Source organism: Myotis daubentonii, chromosome 15 (assembly GCF_963259705.1).
Source record: "Myotis daubentonii chromosome 15, mMyoDau2.1, whole genome shotgun sequence".
Classification (NCBI taxonomy): Eukaryota; Metazoa; Chordata; class Mammalia; order Chiroptera; family Vespertilionidae; genus Myotis; species Myotis daubentonii.
This window is the reverse complement of record NC_081854.1, coordinates 30,502,727-30,525,044: the sequence shown is the minus strand read 5'-3', so window position 1 is coordinate 30,525,044 and position 22,318 is coordinate 30,502,727. Positions and strand designations below refer to the sequence as shown.

At 48.5% G+C, this 22,318-nt stretch overlaps 1 protein-coding gene across 5 annotated transcripts in view; it reads right to left on the bottom strand.

Moving 5' to 3' along the window:
- Positions 1-7,275: 7,275 nt before the first annotated feature.
- The window catches only part of KLHDC4 (kelch domain containing 4), a 48,593-nt gene continuing 33,550 nt past the window's right edge, over positions 7,276-22,318 (bottom strand). For 3 of the 5 annotated variants that reach the window (XM_059667122.1, XM_059667126.1, XM_059667125.1), the window contains 7 exons: positions 21,989-22,081; positions 17,437-17,596; positions 12,485-12,560; positions 10,439-10,647; positions 9,451-9,853; positions 8,630-8,749; positions 7,276-7,539 (listed from right to left, as the gene is read on the bottom strand). In XM_059667122.1, the coding sequence (XP_059523105.1) occupies positions 7,367-7,539; positions 8,630-8,749; positions 9,451-9,853; positions 10,439-10,647; positions 12,485-12,560; positions 17,437-17,596; positions 21,989-22,081 (1,234 nt within the window). In that variant the 3' untranslated portion in view covers positions 7,276-7,366. The remainder of the gene's footprint in view (positions 7,540-8,629; positions 8,750-9,450; positions 9,854-10,438; positions 10,648-12,484; positions 12,561-17,436; positions 17,597-21,988; positions 22,082-22,318) is intronic. The other 2 variants (XM_059667123.1, XM_059667124.1) reach the window with 2 other exon arrangements.

The following is a 22,318-nucleotide window of genomic DNA, read 5'->3' as shown; positions in this document are numbered from 1 at the left end:
AAACCAAATCAACACCTCCCCCCCCCACCCCCCCATCCCTGCACTCCATACCTACAGAGGGCAGAGCCATTTCCCTGCACTCCTGGTGAATTCCAAGTAGATTCCACCAAGACCAAAACACGGTCGGAGAGACCAGAAAGCTCTTTAATTGTTGCAGTGTGACTAAAGACCAGGCTGCCTCGCAGCATCCCTGCAGAGAGGCCGAATGCTTTCGCTCAGCCCAGCTTGCTTTTCCTACCTGCCCAGAGCCTCAGGTTTGTCCGATGGGTGCACCAGTCCCCTAACTCCAGGCCAAGTCTGCTGACCTGCTTCTCTCATGCACGTTCCTCGTGGATGTGTGTGTGCTGAATTCAACAAGGACACGTGGGACTGGGGAAAATAGACATGTGTCATGGCTGCCCCCACTGGTGCAGAGCACTGACAAGTTTTAATTAATTCCAGAGCAACCTTGTGAGAGTCAGTTCTCCCGACATGCTCTGGGGCAGAGAAATTGAGATACCTGAGATACTAGGCTGGGCCACGGGAGAAGGGGTCGCCACCCCATGCCCACCTCACCCGCCCAAGGCTGGAGCCTGCACTCGCACCTTACCCTAGGAGAGCTGGAATGGACGTTACCCTGTAAAGTCACCAGGTAACAGGTCTGTGCTGCTGGTTCACTAGTTCCACTTACCACAAAGTAAGGAGCCCCGTGTACCGGATTTACTTGTGCTTTGAAGTCCGCTTCATGTCTGTACAATGCCTGGGTGATTTCCGGCTCCTGGAAAGTCCTATTTGTCCATCCTTTTGAATTCTTAGGTTTGTAATCATTAGCACACAGATTCCCAAAGACAGAGATGAGGTATGCAGTACATAAGCCAAAATAACTGACAAGGAAGACGATGCTAATATAGAAAAAAATCAGTGCATCCACAAAAATGCAATACCCGTTGCCTAAGTCATTCGAGGGAGGAGAGTCATGAAAATGCAAGGACTCTCTGACTCACTTTCCTAGGAAGTCCATGACATCTAACGACCACTACACTCCGGTCTTGTTGAGACACCATGGTGTGTGGTGTGAATAAACACACTCGTGGTAGGATGACAGGCTCTTTCCGACATGCGCTAAACCCAAGATAAGAGTGAGTCTCACCAGTGCACGGACTCCCCTCGGGCCCTGTCTGGCACTCAGGGCACACAGACGGAGCAACCCCGTGTCCCGGCTAATACCTGACGTCCCAGCCTGGTCATCAAGGTGCTCCCGTTCCCTTTCAGTAAGTTATGCGGCCACCCCCCTGACAAACCAAAGGGCATTACTGAGAACTGGGGAGGTGTTCAGATCCCACAAGACACTGAGGACTTGTTAAAGATGAATACTTGGGGCGTGAATCCAATGGTTCCATTTTTTGCGATTTTTGTTGGTTTGGGTTTCTGATTATTCTTTAAAGACACCCAATCACCACCAGTATTCTCCCAGGGCAGGGTTTTCCTGTCAGGCAGTTCTCACCTGTACCCAAGAGGGGGAGGGGGGGCGAAGAGGCCCAAGGGTGCTCTCAGAGACGCCCCCAGTGGCCTCCTCCAGGGGCACTTGCTTATTTCAATTTCACGTGCACAATAAGACACTTTTCAACACGAAGGGTGGAAGATGCAACCCTTTTCTACAGGAAGCTCAGTTTCTTTACCTTTTATAGGTCTTGTCTTCCATTTGTTTTCTTGCCTTTGGTCTCAGAAAGTTGCTATAAAGGTGCCTACTAGGTTTTAAGACATTGACTTCCACAGCTGAATGTACTGCCTGACCCTCACAACCAACTGACAGTACTGAGTATCGCTGACAAACACCGCAGTGTCATGGTACTGAGGAAACCTTGCCGGGACAAGCATTGGCTCCTGGTCAGTTCAGCATAAAAGCGAAGTAACAGGGTCAAGAGAAAGAAGGAATGAGGGGAATCTGTCTGTGAACGTAAGGTGTCGGGCTAGTTTTGTTCTCTGGCCAGGGTTGGCCACGTCAGGCAAGACCATCAGTAAGCAACGCTAGAAAAACGACCTGCCCCAAGTGTCCAGAAGTGTCCCTAACTCAGCCTTAAAAGAAGAAAAAGTGCAGTTGCCTTTGTTTAAAAATAAAAAACAAAGCTGTATTTTTACAGTGTCTCCATGTGCCTGGACAATGTGAACTACAGACTATATGGAATGTCTGAAAACTATGGAAGCACAAGGGTTGCAGACTCTGAAACACGTAGGGGCGCGGGCTCAGGAAGGCACGCAGGAGGTGCTGGCACGGGTGAGAAGGGCAGAGGGAAACATGGCGGGGGCGGTGCCAGAACGGGGCCACCCCTGAGGGAGATGGAAGCAATGCTTTGGAAGATGGCTCAATGTTTTTGGAGTTTGCTTCCACATGAAATCCCACCATGGAAGTGCCTGAGACAAATGTGCAAACGTGCTCCTAAACCTCAGGGAAGCAGGCAGCCACCGGGGCAGAGCAAGGGTGGGTGTGAGCTTGCCACAGGAAGCCTAGCGGGGCCGGGGGAGCACGGCAGGCCTCACACACCCACCTCACTGGGCTGCCCCCCTACCAGCTGCCCGAGATACACACAGCTCACTGTGCGCCGGCGCCAGGGGTCAGGCCCCAGGCTGCCCAGGCTGTCGCCACACCCGTGCACACCCTCTCCTGCTGCCCTTCCCATCATATCTGTGCCACAGGATGCAGGGCGCCAGCTGTGCTGCCACTGCTTGGTGATGTGGTGACAGCAGCAACCCAAACCCATGAAGGCAGAAGGCCCCAAGGAAAGGTGGAGACGGGTCTTGGCTGGACCCCTGGGCCCTCAGTAATTCATCCACACCTGCTAGGTCAGGCAGGAGCCAGGGCTACTTCCTTAGAGGTCAACACTTGACACACCCAAAGCAGGCATGGTAAGTTCTAGTCCCTTAACATTACAGCACTCATATTGCAAGAGCACTTACACAGCCCACCAATTTCTCTTTCTCTCTAAGTGTGATCAGTTCCAACAGGGCAGACATACTGTGCACCCACCGACCTTCCATGAATGACGCCTACACCACACTGTGTGAGCCTGGAAAGGCCGGTCAGGAGGAACGCTGCCCCGCGTGGGCTCCCCCACGTCGGCACAGGCCAGGTAGACAGTGGGACGCTCAGGAGGAAGGAATCCGCGCTGAGGGCCAGCATTGCGCATGCGCCCTCCAGGCTACTCTGGCACCCATGGCCCTGGGACCGGGCTCTCCCACTGGGCCACTGAGTGAGCCTGTCCTTTAGCGTGGTCACTGACACCATCAGAGCAGCAGGGCCTGCACTCTCACTGTCTGAGTGGCCCTCACGCACACTCAGTGGCTTATACAGGAGTGAGCGTGCCCTTGACCACTGATCTGCCAATGCCTCCAAACACTGGGCTAACCCTGACACTTCCAGCTGGACCCTGCTTATCTGCACCATCACCATTTCTAGCCTAAAACCCACACACCCGCACGGTTCAGGTGAGCAGTGCGTGAAGCTCATCCTCACGCTAGACATGAAACCACTAACCCTGATGCGGTTGCCTTTTTGTGAATGAACTCTAACATAAATCCGTCTCAATCTGCGTTTTCTTTTTTCCACCCTTTTCCCATGGTGCATGTGAACCGTTTGCTAATACTGTGCAATCATTTTGTGCATTGACAAAAGGGAATGTTGACTATGTTCTGATTTTTCCTATTAATGAAGCAGCTAAAAACATTACCTCAGCCTTTTTCTTTTAGTTCGGAAAATAGCTTGGTTATTTACAAAATGAAAATAAAATAATTTTCTTTAATGAATGTTTAAATCAGACCATTACTATATATTTCACTAACTGAAAGCAAGGGGCAGTGTTGAGATTAAGGAAAAATTTTGCTCCTTTTAGTAATAAATATTGTCATTTGAAATTTGGAAAACTTGCATCCTTGTATAAATAGTGTCTTTAATGCAAGTTCCTTCTAGTGACAAAATTATAAGCTGGATAATTGCAACTTACAGAACTGAGCCTCCGTTAACCAACAGCGTCCCTCTGTCACATTTGGAGGATCTTATTTGAGTAGGAAAGCTCTGTGAATACGAATCTGAAATGTGCCCCCCACCTTCTCTCACCAGCTTTTCCTATGTGTTTAGGCTAATAACCCTGTTCACCATCTCAGGTTCCTCACCATAAACTGAGTGCCTGAGGCCTCCTACCCCATTCAGGCCTCACCCCCGCTCTGCCAGCTAACGGCCCATGGATCTCACAGTATATTTTTTCCAAACCTGTTTTAATTTTCTTAAACTTCAACATCTGTGCTTCTCATGGGGCGGCTGTACTGAGTGTCTTTCTTCCCCATGAGTTTCTCTGCCTCGGAATCCTGCTGACACACTGCGGTCTCTCCAGCCCTGCTCCCGGGTGAGATCCCTTCCCCACACGGAGTCCCACGCCACACACAGCTCAACACGCCCGTCCTTAGCCTGACACGACAGCTTCCAAGGTGGCTTCTCACCTGGTCCCAGCACCTGTGGCCACCAACTGTTTTGGGCAGTGCCTTGGCTTCCGGCTGGACACCATGGTCACACCCCAAGGTCAGACCCTGGACAGCCTGGACTCGAAAGGCACTGTCGAAGCTCTCATGCAAAACAGAAAAAAGGATGACTGTGGTCTGTACTCGAGATCAGATGAGACTGATCTCTGGTGATAACCACCTACGCACAGCTTGCTTCCCGATTTAACACCTGGGAAAGCAGAAGTTATCAGAAAGCCTCTTCCATACATGGAACTCAGCAATGGACAGCAGGTGGGTTTCAGACTCACTGGAGCTAGAGCTGATCCCTTTTCCTTTATGCCAGTGAACAAGCGTCCCCTCCCTGCCATCCTCTGATATAATCAACACTTGTGTCACCTTCTCATTGCAACACATCTCACGTGGGCAGCCTCTTGAAGAGGCTAACTTTCACCAGCAGACCCACCCAATATCTGGTCCCTCACTGTACTTGTATTGCCACCTAGCCACTGGTTTTCTGCTTGTACCAACTTGGTATTAAAAAAAAATCACATGTCCAATTGCAATAAACATCACTGTCAACAGCTTTTAAAAACCAACACTTCAACCCCTGCGAATTCCTCTTACTTCAGCCCGACCCAGACAGGGCTCAGGTGCTCCTGGGAAGTGGGGAGAGCGGAGAACTCGTCACACTCGAAACCCCATGGAGCTCTTCCAGAAGCCCCGGCACGGTGTCCACAGGGCTGACGTGGCAGGGCGATGGGCACCAGTAAGAAAAAGGGTGGGAAACCACCAGGGGGTGGGTATAAGGGGGGCTTCCCAACAACCATCAGCCAGCAGAGGGCCTTGCCCACCTGGACATGGCCGCCTCCTGCGGTTCCAGCTCCAGCAAGGCAGGGGCTGCATGCTGGCCACTCGTGGCCAACGTGGCCGTCGGGGTGTCAAGAGCATTCAGTTAGGCAACGCAGTCACTGACAAACAGGACAGCAGGCGTGGCCGCTGTGCCTGGGACACTGAGGTCCTGTGTCGTTTCCCACCTCCCCGCTGCTGCAGACCGAAGGCACCGTTCCTGGTGTTTTAATCACAGCAATTAAACAGCAGAGACAGCAACCCTCCTGGAAGCCTTTCTTTAATCCTCCTGGGTTCTGATCAACCTCTTTACTCAAACTGCATCTTTAGCAGCAGCCCCATGGACATGACAGCAAAACACGTACTTGTTTGTCCAGAGGCTTCTCTGGAGGGTACTTTTCTTTCAACTTGGTTGGTTAAAAATTACCTTCTTTCCAGTCTTTTAGCTATAGGCTCCTCTAAGAAAAGTGGCCTCTGATAATAGACAACTGTGTTGAAGCCGATAAGATCTCCCAATTATTTCCTGCCTTAGCAGCGGCACGATCCAGCAGTGTGCTCCTGTCACACGGTCAGACAGCAAGGCCGAGGGACCTGCGTGCAGTTCCTGGGGGCCAGCTGCGGCGCTCACCTGGCTTTTCAGCCGTCCTAGGAGCTTCCAGCTGGACTCTACACAGAATGTCAATAAAGGACTCAAACTGCCCAGGACCCAAGGGAAGTGCCACAAATAAAAGCGAAACGCAGAATCCCTGACCCTTCCACCCATGCCAACCAACCAGGCGCCATGCTGGCTAACACCCACCTGGCCTCTCCCCGATGACCAGGGCTCTTTTGGGCAATGCAAGGCACACACCCAGAGGGAGGCTCCGGTGAGCAGATGTGGCGGGCAGGCTATTGCAAGAAGAGAGCGTCTCACTTCTGATCAGCCTGCAAAAGCCCATTTCCCCTCCGGGTCCTGTTAGAGCACAAGCTCACACCAGCGGGAGCTGGTTGGAGCCAAGCGTCATGAGAAGGTAAAGGCAAGGTGGAAGGAAGGGCTGCTGCTGTGTTACGTTGGCCCCTGTTCTTCCACTGAAGCCCTGGACCACGCCCTGCTCTGCCGGAGGGAGGTATTCCCTTTTGAAAAACAAACAAACAAAAAAACAAAAAAACAGGTAAAGTATGGGATGAATGGGATGTTGGCCCCTTAACTAAAAACTAAGATCCTACATTCTCATTGTTGCAGATATTTAAGATGAAAAAATGCACCAGGTAGTAATTCAAAGCCCAACTTTTGACCCCAAATTTAAAAATGAAAAGCAGTCTCCTGCCACTCACCCTGGAGCAGGCACCAGCCAGCATGTTAACACACCAGGACTTCTGCTGTGAGGAACCTCTGCCCCCAGGCCAGGCACTACACAGCAACTGCATGGGGATGGACAGTGGGGCAGCTGCCTTCCGGTACTGCCCTCGGCTTTCCTTCCTCTCTGTCACTTTGCAAATGACAACCTGGAGCCCCAGGGGTGAAGGATAGAGGGTGGCTCCACTACCTCCGCCCCAGCAAGGCTATGGGATCGGTCCCTGAGGCTTCAGGTGCACTTGATCACTAAGAGAGCCCCAAGAAAAGCCAGTGGCAGAGAAGGAGCAGAACTGTCCAGCCAACAGCTATTTTATTTTATAAATAACAAGAAAACTCATACAGGCAGTCTGAGGGCTACTTCTGACAATTAAGTTAAAAAGCACATCTCCAGGTTGACAATATGCAGTCAATCAGAAGGTTCATCCCCTAGCTCTGCAGAAGAGAAACCTGCCCACAGAGCACAAATGTTCCAGTCTGTACCAGAGCATGCTTCCTGGGGCCACTCCATATTCAAGTGCCGCCTGCGGTGTGGGTGGCCCACCCTCAGCCTGGCCCTGCCCTGGCAGGCCCCACCAGGACCTTGGTGCATGCAGGGCCGCACAGAAGACAACCTTTGCAGCAGCCTTGTTCCAAGTCCAGTTTATTTTAAATCACACCAGTGACGGGGAGGGAAGACAACCTCACTCAGTTTAACTTTTGGTCCAGGCTGACGGTTCATGCTGAGTCATCAAAGAAAGCTTTTGCCATGGCATGGGCTACCTTCAGCACTCTCTTCTCCTTTGCTTCTGACCCAGCATCGTCTCGGGCAAGCCTCACCCAATACTGCTCAGTCCTAGGCAGGTAGTCTGCAAACTGCTCACCAGGCGTCACCAAGGGGTGCTGTGGCTCTTTCATGGGAAGGAGGAAAACAAAGAAACACGTTCAGCAGAGGAAGAAGGCCTGGGTCAGGCCTTCTCGCGGCCAGAGGAGTGACTGTGAGAGCACTGGATTTACAGAAATGACGCCGTGGAGCCATTCTGCACGACGACACTACTCAAATAGCAAGCTGCTCAAACATACTCCAGATACAAATATTTTCTAAAAAACTTAGTGTGGATGAAAAGGGGCCACATGTTAACCTGACAAGCTCAGGGAAGGCCTGCATGGCAGCCCTGTAAACTTAGAGACCTAAAGTAACCACAAAGGATGGTCTGAAATTAAAACTTTTTAACTAAAAGCCATTTATGGCAGGAAGTCAGGTCCTAGGCTAGAATCATCCTTGACAAAAGTTAATCTTTATCATAACTGAGTCTGTCTATGGCAAGGGTCCTCAAACTGTGGCCCGCGGGCCACATGCGGCCCGCCGAAAACATTTATCCGGCCCGCCGGGTGTTTTTGCCACCACTGTGCGCATAGAAATTTGTTCATAGTTTTTTTTTAAACTATAGTCCAGCCCTCCAACGGTCTGAGGGACAGTGAACTGGCCCCCTGTTTAAAAAGTTTGAGGACCCCTGGTATGGGCTCTGCATCTAAGATAACGTACCTTTGGAATGTCAGGGTAACTTCCCCTTTTCCAAACCCCTCAGGGCACAACCAATGCACCAAAGCAGAGACTACAAATCCTCTTATTTTTATTGTGTTAATTATTGACTATTAAATATCCTGTACCCACTTTAACTAAAAGATGTACCATTTTACTTTTTATTCAATCCCAGAGGTTTCCCTACTTTGCTTTCTCCCACCCTCCCTAATCTATCACCAATGAATTTCATGTAACCACTTATACCGTCTTTTTTTATTGTAATGTAAGAAATAAGGTGCAAAACTGCCATTCTCTGGAGCATTATCTCAACAGGTTGAGATTTTGCTTCCCGGAAATTGTTAACAGTTTGGCTCAAATAAACTCACAAAATCCTATACAGGCCTGAATGTTCCTTATGCTGACATCAGGCTCACCTCTGAAGCGTATCTACAAAGCAGTCAAATGTTACTACTCACCCTGGTCCTCCTCACTGCTGTCCTCTTCCTCCTCGTCCTCCTCGTCCTCCTCTCCGCCCTCAGCGCCCTCAGCAGCATCGCTGTCCTCCGAGTCAGTCTCCTCCAGCCACTCCTGTGTTTCTTTAGAGGAAAATGAACATCCACAGAGGGTCAGTGCAACCAGAACGAGGGGAACCGAGACTGGGAGCTGCTGAGGACCCCATCTTCTCACTAAGGAAACTCGACCTGAATGCAAGGCCCCTCACCCCAACATATCAAAATGTGCTGTTTTCCCTGGATCTTAGCAGAGATGGTGAGAATAAGATTGGCAAACCAGAAGACAGAAAAAAATCTCACACCAGCTGTTTTATACCTTCCCCTAAATGTGTGGGTTTTAACTTTTAGTCTCAGACCTTAAAGAAACTAGTGACTTAAGAAATGAGCATGTACCACTAGCGAGAGCCTGTGGTACAATGTGAAAGTGAGGAACGAAGGATCAGAGAGTAAGTGAGGCCCCAAGGTTCAGGTCACGGACTGGAAGGGGCTGCCTGGAGGCTCATGTGCACACAGCAGGCTGCCCACGAAGGGAAGCCGCCACAAGCAGAATCTGCTTTGCATCTATGGGAAGCCTGGACAGTTCCGAGGCCCAGGTGAATGGTGTCCAGGGTGATGTAACCAGCCTCGCTCCCTGTGACCAGGGTCTGCTCTCACGTGAACAGCCAGAGAGCACCCGGCTCACCGGCACAGGGTAGGTCTGGGCGGCACTTGGGGGCAGACTCGACAAGATGCTTTCCGAGTGCTCTCACCCAACCAAAGGAGGTGCTTCCCTCACCACAGCTCACCTGGATCCGCCTCCACCAAGACCGTCCACTGGTCCATTTTATGCAGGTCAAGGCAGTAGAAGTCGCTGAGGGTGACCTGGCGGTCACCGGCCTCAAACATGCCCCCAAAGAGGTAGAGTCGGCCATGCTTCACGGCCAGCATGGCATTGGAGCGGGGGCGGGGCTCCACCAAGGGGCCGCCTGCTTCCTCTGGGCTATCGTCCTCATCCGCCTGTGGCTGTTTTGATGGGCCTGGGGCCGTGAGCATCTGCTTAATGGTGACCACTGTTCCGTCCTCTGTGACCACCTCTCTGACCACCTCTCGGGGCGCCTGGGCACTGGCCTCCCCGCACTCCTGCTCGTTGGCTCCCTCAGGCTCTGCTTTTGTGCCCCGCCTCCGCTTCCTCTTCTCTGCCTTGGGCCCCTGTTGACAAAAAGGAGAGCAGCCCACTTCAGCGGCAGACAGGGCTGTGAGCTCGAGGCACGGGGAGCACCGCCCACCTGGGTGCTGGGCAAACGGCACTGGGCTGTACCCTAATCTACCTGCTGGGGTTGCCCCTTGAAGTCCACACCCAGTGTCACTCCTCAGAGAACGTGGAAGGTGGCAAGCCCAGAACAGGCCCTCACGCTCACCCCTCTCAGCAGGGGCACTGAGGCCGCTTACCTGGGCCGAGTCTCTGCCACAAAGTGCCGCCTCCCTCCCTCGAGCCCAATTCCTGAGGCTGCTGACCTGTCAGCTCGAGGCCCAAAGCCGCTGAGGATCCCACTACTGGGACGGAGCCCACCACTGGGACTGGTGCCACAGCAGGGACAGAGGTGATGGGCACCCTGCTTACAGTGACAGCTCACAGAGCGGCAGAGGGACCTAGAGGCCTGGAAGGCAGAACTGGCTAACAAGACCACACAGCCTCTACCCAGTATCACCTGTGGAGGCAAGAGCCAGGTGCCGCGTTAAGCTGCCTGTCTGGCGCACGATGCACCATGGAACCACTTTGGAGCCCGACTCTACCTTCAACTGTCCCGCAAACCAGCGGTTCCTGGTGGCATCGTAGAAGTACAGGTCATTGAGGAAGTCGCCCTCCAGGCTCTCCTCCTCTTCCTCATCACAGACACCCCCGAAGAGCAGCGTTTGACTGTTTGGGGCCATGGCCACAGAAAAGCCAGACCTGGGAGTGGGTTTGGTGCCTGAAGGGTTGATCCGAGTCCACACCCATCTGCCTGTCACAGGAGAGCAGGAGCTGAGGTAAGATGTAGGGATGGAGGGGTAGCAAGAACCAGCCAAAGGCACAAGTGGCCCTGCTCCCCCAGTGACTAGGATAGATGAAAAAATGCAGAACTGTGGGTAAAAGTCCATCAAGTCACTCATTTCCTCCCTCTGCTGAAAAACAAAACACAATTTTCAACATCTCACTCGAAGTTTTCATTCTTTTCCTTAAGGTTCAGTTTGCACTGGGGTGTTTTTTTCACAAACCCTCCAAACACTGCGCCCTAGAAGCTCTTTCCAGCTGTGGACGGAGGCAGGGATGAGACAGGCATGGAGGCTGGCACACCCAGTGCTGGGAGAGGCCCACGCTGCACCCAGGCCTCCGGGAGGACCTTCACTCCACCCTCCCTTTCTCCTCTGTGGGCTGCATGCCCACGGGCCACACCACTTTACGTATTCCCTCTGGTTTGTGTTTAATTTCTATGATCAGCATCAAAATGTAACCTAGCGTGAAACGCGGGGGAAAGTTTTCCATCACGTCTAGAAAGAAGAACCAAGATTTTCACTCCAACAAACATTAAAAAGAAACTTAACAGCCCAGCGGTGTTGCTCAATGGTTGAGCATCGACCTATGAACATGCCCAGGTTGCCGGCTTGAACCCCAGAGGGGGCGTGCAGGAGGCAGCCAATTGATGATTCGCATAATTGATTTTTCTATCTCCCTCTCTGAAATCAATAAACAAATATATATTTTAAAAAGAAGAAACTTAACAGAAGCAGCAAATGGGAAACACTGTGTCCTGCCTACATGTCCTCCATCAGCACACAGCCCAGGGGTGACTCCAAGCTGCACCCACTAGGGGCCATAAGATCGATTCATCACCACCAGCATATTAATGCTTTGAGGAAATAGAAAAGGATACACGTCAGGGGCCCCTGCACATAGCACATAGTATGACGCATGCACACAAGTGTGCGCAAGCTCATAACACACCGTGTCCTTCTCACTGTGGGGTAAGGGCCTGATGGCCAGAATGCAGGGGAAACACAGGCTTGGGGTCTCACAGCCTAGAACAAAGTTCAGCTTTCAAGTTCAAGTCCACTGATGTGTAAACTGGGTAAGTTACTTCATGACTCTAACCCTAGCTCCCACTGGGAAACGCAGACGTCCTCACCAGTCGTGCACTGCGTGTGGCTGGCACCTGAAGCGCCTGGGTTGGAACATTTCTGAAGTCTTGGCTAAAGAATTTTAGCACAGGAAAGAGATGCAGGTACTCTGCACAGCAACCCCTCATTTTACAGAACAGAGCTCCGGGAGATGAAGTAACTCACTAGAGGTCATAAAGCAGACCCTGATCACGCTGGATCCCTTCGGTCTAGTCCAGTCCTCTCATCACAAGACCTGCATCACACAAATGAACCACAACCTTGCTTTTTGTAAAGGAACTTTAAAAAGTGAACGTTGGAGATGTCAACCCCACCTTAAGCGGTCCAGAAGTCTATATTCTAACATCAGTCCCTTGCTCTTGAGCAAGGACAAGAGAAATGACTAGAAAGCTGTGGTTCCTGCTCTCTGCAAAGGGGAGTTCATGGTTTGATAGTGTGTTCAAGCCAGTCCACCCTGAACTCCCCAGAGGGTGAACACTCCTCAGCCGCCTCTGCTGTGCAGGCAGGAGGACACTTAGGGTTATTTATGGAGGGTCCGGCCCGGCCTGCTCAGGGATGAGGATGGCCTGTCCACTGACCATCAACCCTACAACCAGAAGGGCAGCTGGGCTTCTGTTTCTCTGCCCTGCCTTTTGCAGTGACATGCAGACCACCCACGGGCCCGTCCTCTCACAGCACCCGAACCTTCTCGTCCTTCCTCAGACTTCAGCAGGAACATATCTGAATGCTGGGTGCCTTTGTCCACATCTTTCTTGACTCTCTGAAAAGGAAAAGGGAGTCATGTGAGAACTAACAGGGCACCACCTACATCTAAGAATAGATTTCAAATTTTAAAACCCTGCCTTCTAATGACCACAATCATGCTAGAAGCACTCTATGCTTCCTTACTGGAGCTTCCTGTGGCTTCCACAGCAATCCTGCTTAAGTGGACGGAGCTCTAAGGAGACCACCGTGGGACTGTAATGCTATCACAATACAGCTATCCTTCCATTTTCAGTCCCTGCGTATCTTCAGTTCCCATCATCCTTCAAACCACGTGAGTCAGGCTGCACTGCGAGGATCAAATTGATGCTCCAGCAGAAGCCAGCCACCACCCAGGGAAGACTTTCCTGAGCTTCTAAAACAGCTGTCTGAACCCGGAGTCTAGCTTCAAATCGCTACCATTACCCAGCCAGACCAGACACCTCATTCTACATAGCAACGTCCGCCAGGCCTCATGCCGCAGCTGTTATCTAAACACTAAAGGTGTCTCAAAAGCTACTTGGCAAATATTATCCTGGGTGGAAGGATTTCAGTAAATTAACTTATTTTTATTTGTACTTTAAATTCCCTATTTTTAATAAAATTTTAATTTCAGAATACCTTTATATTTGCAGAAAAAAATCAGGAGATATTATTGAGGATTCCCACATACTCCACACCCAATTTCCCTTACAGTTAACATTTTACATTAGTGTGGCACATTTCTCACAATTAATGACCCAATATTGACAAACTACTATTAACTGAAGTAATTCTTTGTCCAGATTCCCTCAGTGTCTCCCCAGCGTGCTTTTCTGTTCTAGGACACTTGTTTTAGTGTCATGAATCCGTAGGCTCCTCTGGGACATGACAGTTTTTTAGACTTGCCTTGTTTGTGATGACCTTGGCAGTTTTGCAAAATGTCCCTCTGTTAGGATTTATCTGGCGTTTTTCTCACAATCAGACAGGGGTGTGGGATATTGGGTGGTGGATCCCAATACAGCACCCTTCTCATCACATCATCTCACGGGTGCATGCTGTCACCATGACTTATCACTGCCGGCATGGACCTTGACAACCTGGCTGAGGTGTATTTGTCAGGTTTCTCCACTGTCGAGAGACCCACCCCACCCCACCCCACACCAGCGTTCCACACTGTCTTCTTCAGAAGGACACCCTCTGAAGCCCCCACTAACCGAGAGGGAAGTCATGCTCCGCCTCCTGTTTCCCAGTCTCTATGGAACTCTGCATAGGAGTTTTGTCTATTCCCCAGTTTATCTATTCAGTCACTTGTTTATAATCGTGTGGACTCATGGTTCTCTCTATTACACTGTGGGCCATAATCCAATACCATTTCATTTTGTTGCTCAAATGGTTCCAGCTCTGGCCACTGGGAGCTCTTTCAGTTGGCTCCTGTGTCCCTCTGACACACTCCATCAATGTGGTTTCTTACAAATAGTCCCTTGGTACTACAAGATGCTCTAGTAGACTCATCTTGAGTATTTCTTGCCCCAGTTCTAGAGCGGGCCATTTCTCCAAGGCGCACTGCTCTTGTTCATGGAGGTGGTGTTAGACACCAAGACCTGAGCAATGGCGCTCACTGCTGCTGGGTGCTGCTGCTTATCAGCCACTCAGCTGCCAGGGCCAGGAAATGTTAAAAGAAAAGGAATGCATAATTATTTTTCTTTTAACTAATGAGTATATATTTACTATGGGGGGGGGGGGAGCTATTCTCCTTTTGGAAAACAAAACAAGTAATCCAAGGTCCATGGATAGAACAGGTGACCTGAACATCCTCAAACCAGGGAGGTTCAACATGGGTCACGCAGAGGGAACAGCTGGAATCTCAGGAAATCAGAACTGGTGCAAGCCTCTTGCTTTCCTTCTGGAAATATCTGCATGTTCAAGTGGTGCCATTTCTGCATGTTACACAGTTGTTGAGACTAGATATTCTTCTCTTTTTCTAGCAGATTCACACAGAGGAAATGACTACCACCACTTCCATGCTTGCCCTTTCAGACCAAAAGACCCAGTGTTTTTAGGAACTAAATCCACACCCAGCAGCCTCTCCCGCTGGGGGGACAGTGAGGGAATTCAGTGACATCTGTATTTGTCTAGAAACTCAGATAGCAGCTGTGCTTCAGCCGATTCTCTCTCGGCCTCCTTGTTGTCACTGCACCTGCCGACGCTAAATGTACTATTGTGCTGACAGCAATGATTTCTTCTCAGAATTACCTGCGGGCTGGGGGCAGTTCCTGCGTTGAGCATTTGCCCTCTGGTGGTCAGTGCACGTCATAGCAACTGGTCGTTCTGCCGTTCGATCGATTTGCATATTAGGCTTTTATTATATAGGATTATATGTTCTACTTTATTAGTGTTGTTAATCCCTTACTGAGTCTAATTTAGAAATTAAACTATCACAGGTATGTGTGATAGGAAAAAATATAGGATACATAGGGTTTGGTATTCTCCATGGTTTCAAGCATCCACTAGGAGTCTTAAAACATATCCCTCACACATAAGGGGTACTACTGTACTTTAAAATGCTGTGGATTCCTCTTGGCCCAGGTGTCTGGAGCAGGGGAGAAGGCAAAGCTGCCTTCCGTTCTCTAACCTGCCACCTTCAGCATCTTGGCCAGTGGGAGGTTGGATTTATAAAGTTATCAGAATTTTGTCCTGATTCCCCTGGATTTACAATGGCAGTAATTTTTCAAAACCAGGCACAGGGATGGCTGAGGTCCCCAACTGAACCATTTGTGAAACACAGAAACCCTAAGGTGCTGTTCCTTTTGACACCTCCTGATTTAAAACCCTACGTGTGCAGGCTGCTCCAAGACACTTCCAAGGCACCTTCACGGGACTTCGCACCAGGCACGTCATCAGCTCACCGTGCAGGTTGTCCAGCAACCCAGCCCCTTTGCCAGGGAGTGATGCCAGGAAGGAGTCATCTCTGAAAGGTGTTCAAATCGGGACTTGAGCAGCCCAGCGCCTACTTAGACTAACCACTTTTAATACTCCACAGCGTTCACAACTCAAATCTTTCCTAATTCAGATAAATCCCACCAGATAAGCTTTTCACTGCAATTCAAATGCTACAGGTCTGGATTAAGTGGACTTGGAGTTCCCACCCGGCTAGTTCATGTGGCGAGCTGGAGAGGATTAGGCACCGAGAATTAGGCACCATTTTGATTAACAGCGACAACAGCTTCACAAGATTCCACTGTTTATCGTCCTGGTTTACTCTATGAAGCATTTGCTGTGATCGAGGACTGGACCTGGGCACTTTGCACAGCTTTTGGCCACACCAGCCTGTCTCAGGACCCTCCCGACTATCAAACATTTTCTCTTTCCAGAACAAAAGCTGACTACTCACTGGGGTGGGTGGGGGTATGAAAGACAGTGGATACAGGGCATCTCTCTGCCTCCGTTGTCCCAACCACCCCACAGGCAGCCTACTCAGGTACCAAGTCACAGGGCCCATTCATGTGGGGTAAATGAGAATGAAAACCACATAAGATGGCACACATCCACCAGAAAGGCTGACTGTGCTAGTAAAAAGTGTGACACCATTAGGTGCTGGCAAGTATGTGGAACAGCCACACTCTCAGGAAATTTGGGTGCAACTATTTTGGGATGAAGCACAACAGTTTCTTATTAAATTAAGTTAGACTCCCCTGTAACCCATCAGGCTCACCCCTAGAGATCTGAGAGATATCAAATGTGCAGCCACAGAATGACTTGCACAAGAATGCTCACAGCGTTTTATTCATAATAGTCAGAAAGTTGAAATAAACCAGGTGCCCACCAATAAAAAGTGGACAATGGTGTGTTACAGAAGGAATACTCAGTGTGAAGAAGCAGTTAACTGAAACGTGCCATGTGGCCAAACCTCCAAACATGCTGGGTGAGAGGAGGCTTCGCTTCTAAAGAACACGTGCTGCATGACTATCTGAAGTTCCAGAACCGGCCAACGGAATACATGTTGGGAAATCCCAGCACAGCCCTTGCCTCTGGGGGGTGGTAAGGGCAAGGGAGGCCAGGAAGGGCTCAGCAGAACTATAACTCACAAGGGGCATCCATCTGTCATAACAAACAAGTACACACTCAAACTGTGTGCACTTTTATAGGTATTTTCACATTAAAAATTAAACATGGAATTCTACTCGGTGATACATGTTCTGGTATTTAGGGGACATATACAGATATCTATACTTTTCTTTGAAATACATTAAAAAATGGATCGGTAGCAGTATAGATATGACCAAATATGTGATAAAACAAGTACAGTGAAATATCAATGGCAGAACCTAGGTGGGGAGATATATAAGGATTCACTAATTCTTTCTGGTCACTGAATGTCAAAAAGTTTTCAAAATAAAAATAAGAAAAAGCCTACAATGAGATACCAGTTCATCTCTCTCAGACTCACACCCGCTTACATGTTGGTGAAGTGCTGATAACAATGGAGGGAGAGCAATGCCGGTGGGTTTGACAGTGTGAGGGCACCCCGTGTGAAGGACACACGCCAGGAGCCAGCAGGAGACCCTCTCGTGCACCTGAGCCAAGAGATGTGCATGAGAAGGTTCAGGTGCATGTCAGCACTGCTTGCAGATGAGAAGAGAAAAGGCCCACTAGCAACAGAAAGGAGAAACAAGTCGTAGTATATTCTACAGTGAAACACTCTATAGCATTAGATCCCTACATACACAGTTATTCATCCTGCAGTGTTTTTGGGCGTATAGATTAGAACATAATATGACTGGAGCAGATTAACACCATCTCTGTCCATTTCTAATTCAATAAAGGAATCGTTTATATGAAACTAATATGCAATAAGTTCTCATTGTTGATGAAAATACAGAAGTTACTGTATTTTCCTACATGCCACACCTTACCTGCTTTGAGTAGCCCCCATAGATGACAATGCTGCCCTGGGGAGTGACAGACATTTGGCAGCCAGATCTGGGTGTGGGCCCAGTCCCCGATGGGGACAGCTTGCTCCACGTGAATGTGTCCAGGTCAAAGGCATACACGTCATTGTAATAGATGTAATCTCTGGTTATAATAGAATCACACAAACAAAAAGGCAGGGACATTAAAAAGCAAACCTAATTTAAATTAAAGGTAAGTTTTCCAGCATTTGTACTGTAACCAGTTTAATTAAAATTTAAGTTCATGATAGGACTAGAAGCATATGCGAGTTTGCATTTGAAAATAAAAATAATGCTAGACCATAGAAGCACAGTGATTTCCCTGAATCTGAAAGCCTTTATAATCTGAAAGTTATACCATATTTCCTCACATAGTTTATAAAATCACAATCTTACAGCCCTGGTCGGTGGCTCAGTTGGTTGGAGGGTTGTCCCATATACTAAAAGGTTGAGGGTTTGATTCCCAATGAGGGCACATACCTAGCTTGTGGGTTTGATTCCCGGTCAGGGCAAAGACGGGAGGCAATGTTTTTGTGTGTTTTTTTCCTCACATCAATGTTCTCTCTCTCTCTCTCTCTCTCTCTCTCTCTCTCTCTCTCTCTCTCTCTCTCTCTCATCAATAAAAAATAAAAACCACATTTTCTTGAGTGAGGATTTAAAAATAAATTATAATCTTACAAAATAATTATATTAGATTGCTCTGAATGTAATTTTAAGCTCAACAATCAAATACCAACCTAAATGAATACTCAGGACAGAGGTATTTACAGCTTGGTAAGGGCTGTGAAGAGACCCTGAACTGGGTGGAAGAAGAGACCACAAAGGCCTGAAACAGAAAGATGCTGGAGGCAAATCCTTTGACTCTGTAAGCACAGGCAACGAGGACATGGTTGAGGTGTTCCAAGAGGCCCTGCGGCCCTGCCCTGCTTAATGCTCCTGGGACTTAAGTGACAAAGAACTCAAAATGCAGAAGAGGCCTTGTGAGGGGAGCCCCAGTGCAGGGAAAGCGGCAGCTCTGTTTGAGTCACAGAGAGAATGCTGTGTCCTGACATGAGAATTTTACAGATGGCCACAGGCCTCTGGTCAAAATCACACCGAAAGAATAACAGACACTCTCCAGCAATTCAAAATGGAGAGCCTAGAACTGATTTTTAAAAGAAAACACAGAGGAAGTGATCAGCCACCCCAATCTGAAGGGATTTCTGTCTTTTCCACGGCATTCTAATAATCCGAGACGGGACTCCAGAGCAGAAGGACCACAGTGCAAGGCCTGTCTGCTCACCTATACCTACCCTCAAACACTGTGCACAGCATGGCGTGTGAAACAGAACAAGTCGTCTGGTGTCCTTTCTGACTGGCACCACAACCAAATGTTCCTTCCGCAGGGGCACATATAAACTGAGGAATGGGGCGGCTTACAGTTTGTAAAAGACTTCACCACATTCCACTATTTCCTCAGATTTCACACTGCAGATTCTCAGCAAAAAAAAATCCTGTTCTGCACATACGATAACTATAAACTGTCATTTGGATTTTAAAAGTCAAACTCATTTGTTTAATACGGATGGTGACTTCACAGCTATCTGTTCTAGTTTCTTCATTTGTTTCTGTATTTGAAATACTTCATAAACAATAATTTTAAACAAGGTAACAGTTGATAATAGCTTTGAAAATTTTTCTAATTCTGAAATGGTTGCAAGTTACAACCACTATAAAATTTGATTCACTTTATAACCTTTAGTGCCAGAAGGGGCTATATTTGTATTGTTGTTATTAATCCTCACCCAAGGATATTTTCCACTGATTTTTTTTTTTTTTTTTTTTTTTTTTTTACAGAGAGTGGAAGGGAAGCAGGGGAGTAGGGGTGGGGAGGGAGAGAGGGAGAGAGGGAGAGGGAGAGGGAGAGGGAGAGGGAGAGGGAGAGGGAGAGAGAGAGAGAGAGAGAGAGAGAGAGAGAGAGAGAGAGAGAGAGGGAGGGAGGGAGGGAGGGAGGGAGAGAAACATCGACAGGGCGCTTCCCGCAGGTGCCCTGACTGAGGCGGGGGTTAAACCTGCAACCCCAGTATGTGCCCTTAACTGGAAATGGACCCTGTGACCCTTCAGTGGGCAGGCCGAGGCTCTAAGCACCAAGCCACACCGGCCAGGGCGAGGAGAGGCTGTATGGATCTACTCCCTGTCCCACTCACAGGGAGTGCTGAATTAATGCACTGACAAAATCATGAATCCCCATGTCTACGTTTGACAATTATTTGTGTGTTTTTTTAAAGTTCCAAGAATAAATATAAACAACAATTGCTTGGGTATCAATTTTTAAAAATAGCTCATGCCTTGGCCGACGTGGCTTAGCTGGTTGAGCATCGTACTATGCACTGAAAGGTTGCCAGTTCAGGGCACATGCCCAGGTTTATGGGTTCATCTCGGTCAGGGTGTGTTATGAGAGGAAACCAACTGATGTCTCTCTCTCTCTCCCCCCACCCCCCGCCCCCCTCTCTAAAATCAATTTAAAAATATTTTTTAAAATAGCTCAGGTTCTCTTGTCCAAAATGGCAAACACCTACTTGGCAGGAGGGCAGACCCGGGGCAGTGAGCCAGGGTGAGGGCAAGAGGACAGAATATGGGACCAACTGAAAATCAGCAATCTTTGGTTGAGGACAAGTTCTACTACTTATTATCTTGATTTCCTCAACTTTAATTTAAGATGATAATTTAAGAGAATCTATAAAAAACGTGGTAAACTGTATGACAAGACATAAAACTAAAGCTTTATTACAACCAAGTTACACCTTCCAAGATACAAACTGACTCCTTGCTTAATCTGAGTTATACTTTTAAAATCCCCTCCAAAGAATTTAAGAATTTATATCCGTTTCTCAAGTAATAAAAATATTCTTTATTCATGAAGAAAATGGAAACTTTAATGGAGCCAAATCTACAGTACAATCCTCAGCCTAAAATGGGGGGATGGGGAAAAATGACAACGCTCACTCTTCATTCACCAAATGCCTCCTTCTTCACATATATGTGCGAGGATTTATTTTTATAGGCCAGTAATTCTTAAAAAAATATTTGTGCAAATGCACCTTAATTTGATAAAAATGTGAGTGGGGCCACCACAATTAACAAATTGATAACTATGCTATTTTCTTATTTTGTGGGATTGAGCCCGCAACCTGGGCATGTGCTCTGATCAGAAATTGTGACCTCCTAGTTCATAGGTCAGCACTCAACCACTGAAACATGCCCGGCAGGCAAACTATGCTATTTTTTAAAAGAAAAGAGAGCAGAGCGGAAAATGAGGCACTCAGAAAAAGGCATCCATCCACCTTCTTTGACATGGTCATGGTCGAAGAAAAATCATTGCAAACATGTCCTTCACCAGGCGTTACAACAGTGCAGACATTTTACCCAAAATGTTATTGTATTATAGTGGCAAAAGGAAAACTGCTAGCCTATTCACTATATATCTTGTTTTTTGTCTAAACTAGGGATATTCAAGAGGATAGCTGTACAGATGACAGGTTTAAAACAATCAGGGATGCCCTAACCCAGCCGTGGGCAAACTACGGCCCGCGGGCCGGATCCGGCCCATTCGGCTATTCTATCCGGCCCGCGGAGGCGAAAGAGCGGAGGGTTCTCTTGCCAGCAGCAGTGTTAACATGGCAATGTCGGGAAACACGGCCGCAGCTCCTTCTTCTGAGTCCAGTTTAAGAACCCATTGTGGCCCTCGAGTCAAAAAGTTTGCCCACCCCTGCCCTAACCTGTTTGGCTCAGTGGATAGAGCGTCGGCCTGCGGACTGAAAGGTCCCAGGTTCGATTCCCCTCAAGGGCATATACCTTGGTTGTGGGCACATCCCCAGTGGGAGGTGTGGAGGAGGCAGCTGATCGATGTTTCTCTCTCATCAATGTTTCTAACTCTCTATCCCTCTCCCTTCCTGTCTGTAAAAAAGCAATAAAATATATTTAAAAAAAACAAAACAATCAATCAGGGACCCTGCTAGGTTGGCCTGGGAACCCACTGTGGCTTATACTAAGGTAACCATGACACCGAAGGAGAAGTGGAGGCCTCTCTGCAGACACCACTGCAGAACACCAGCTAGTGCTACATTCCCCAGCAGGGTCCCCTGGCCAGCAGCACCAGGCCCCAGGCCTACTGAGTCAGGAACCTGAGGTGGGGCTCAGCAACCAGAGTTTTAACAAGCCCATCAGGGGATTCTGTACCAGGCTCAAGCTTGAGAAGCCTGTGTTAGATAAGATGACCACATCATCTATAGAGCTCAGTACAAAATAAAATGTGGGGCCTGTTCAATAATTAATAATTTCAAGACAGTGACAGCAGAGCATTAAACTAAGCTCAGGCCCTCCTGAGTGTGGAGCCCTGGTTGGCTACTGGAACTGCATGCCCTGGTGTTAGGAGATGGGGCAGCATATTCCATGGGTATTCAGAATGGTCTTTCCCATAAAAAGTTCCCTCCTTACTACTGCAGGAAAGAAAGATCTTCCTGCTATTGGCACTAACCTTGTACTCTCATGGAAACCACCAAAAAGTATTAACTGTCTCTTCCAGGCTACCATACGATGTCCACTCCGGCCTGAAGGACCCCCTGGTGATCTAAAATTTAAGAAGAAGAAGAAAAAAAAAAAAAAAGACCACTTTTTAGACCAATTTCTGTTTGGTAAGCACTTACTGAGTACCATTTAATTTGACAAGAAACCTTTGCAGACAACAACAGCTCCTTAAGTATGCTGAAAACGTGGACCCCAACACTGAAAGGTTTCCTTTAATAGAGAGGAATGTTCATGGTACATTATCTGCTTACAAGTAAATCTATAACGAAAATAAGAAACA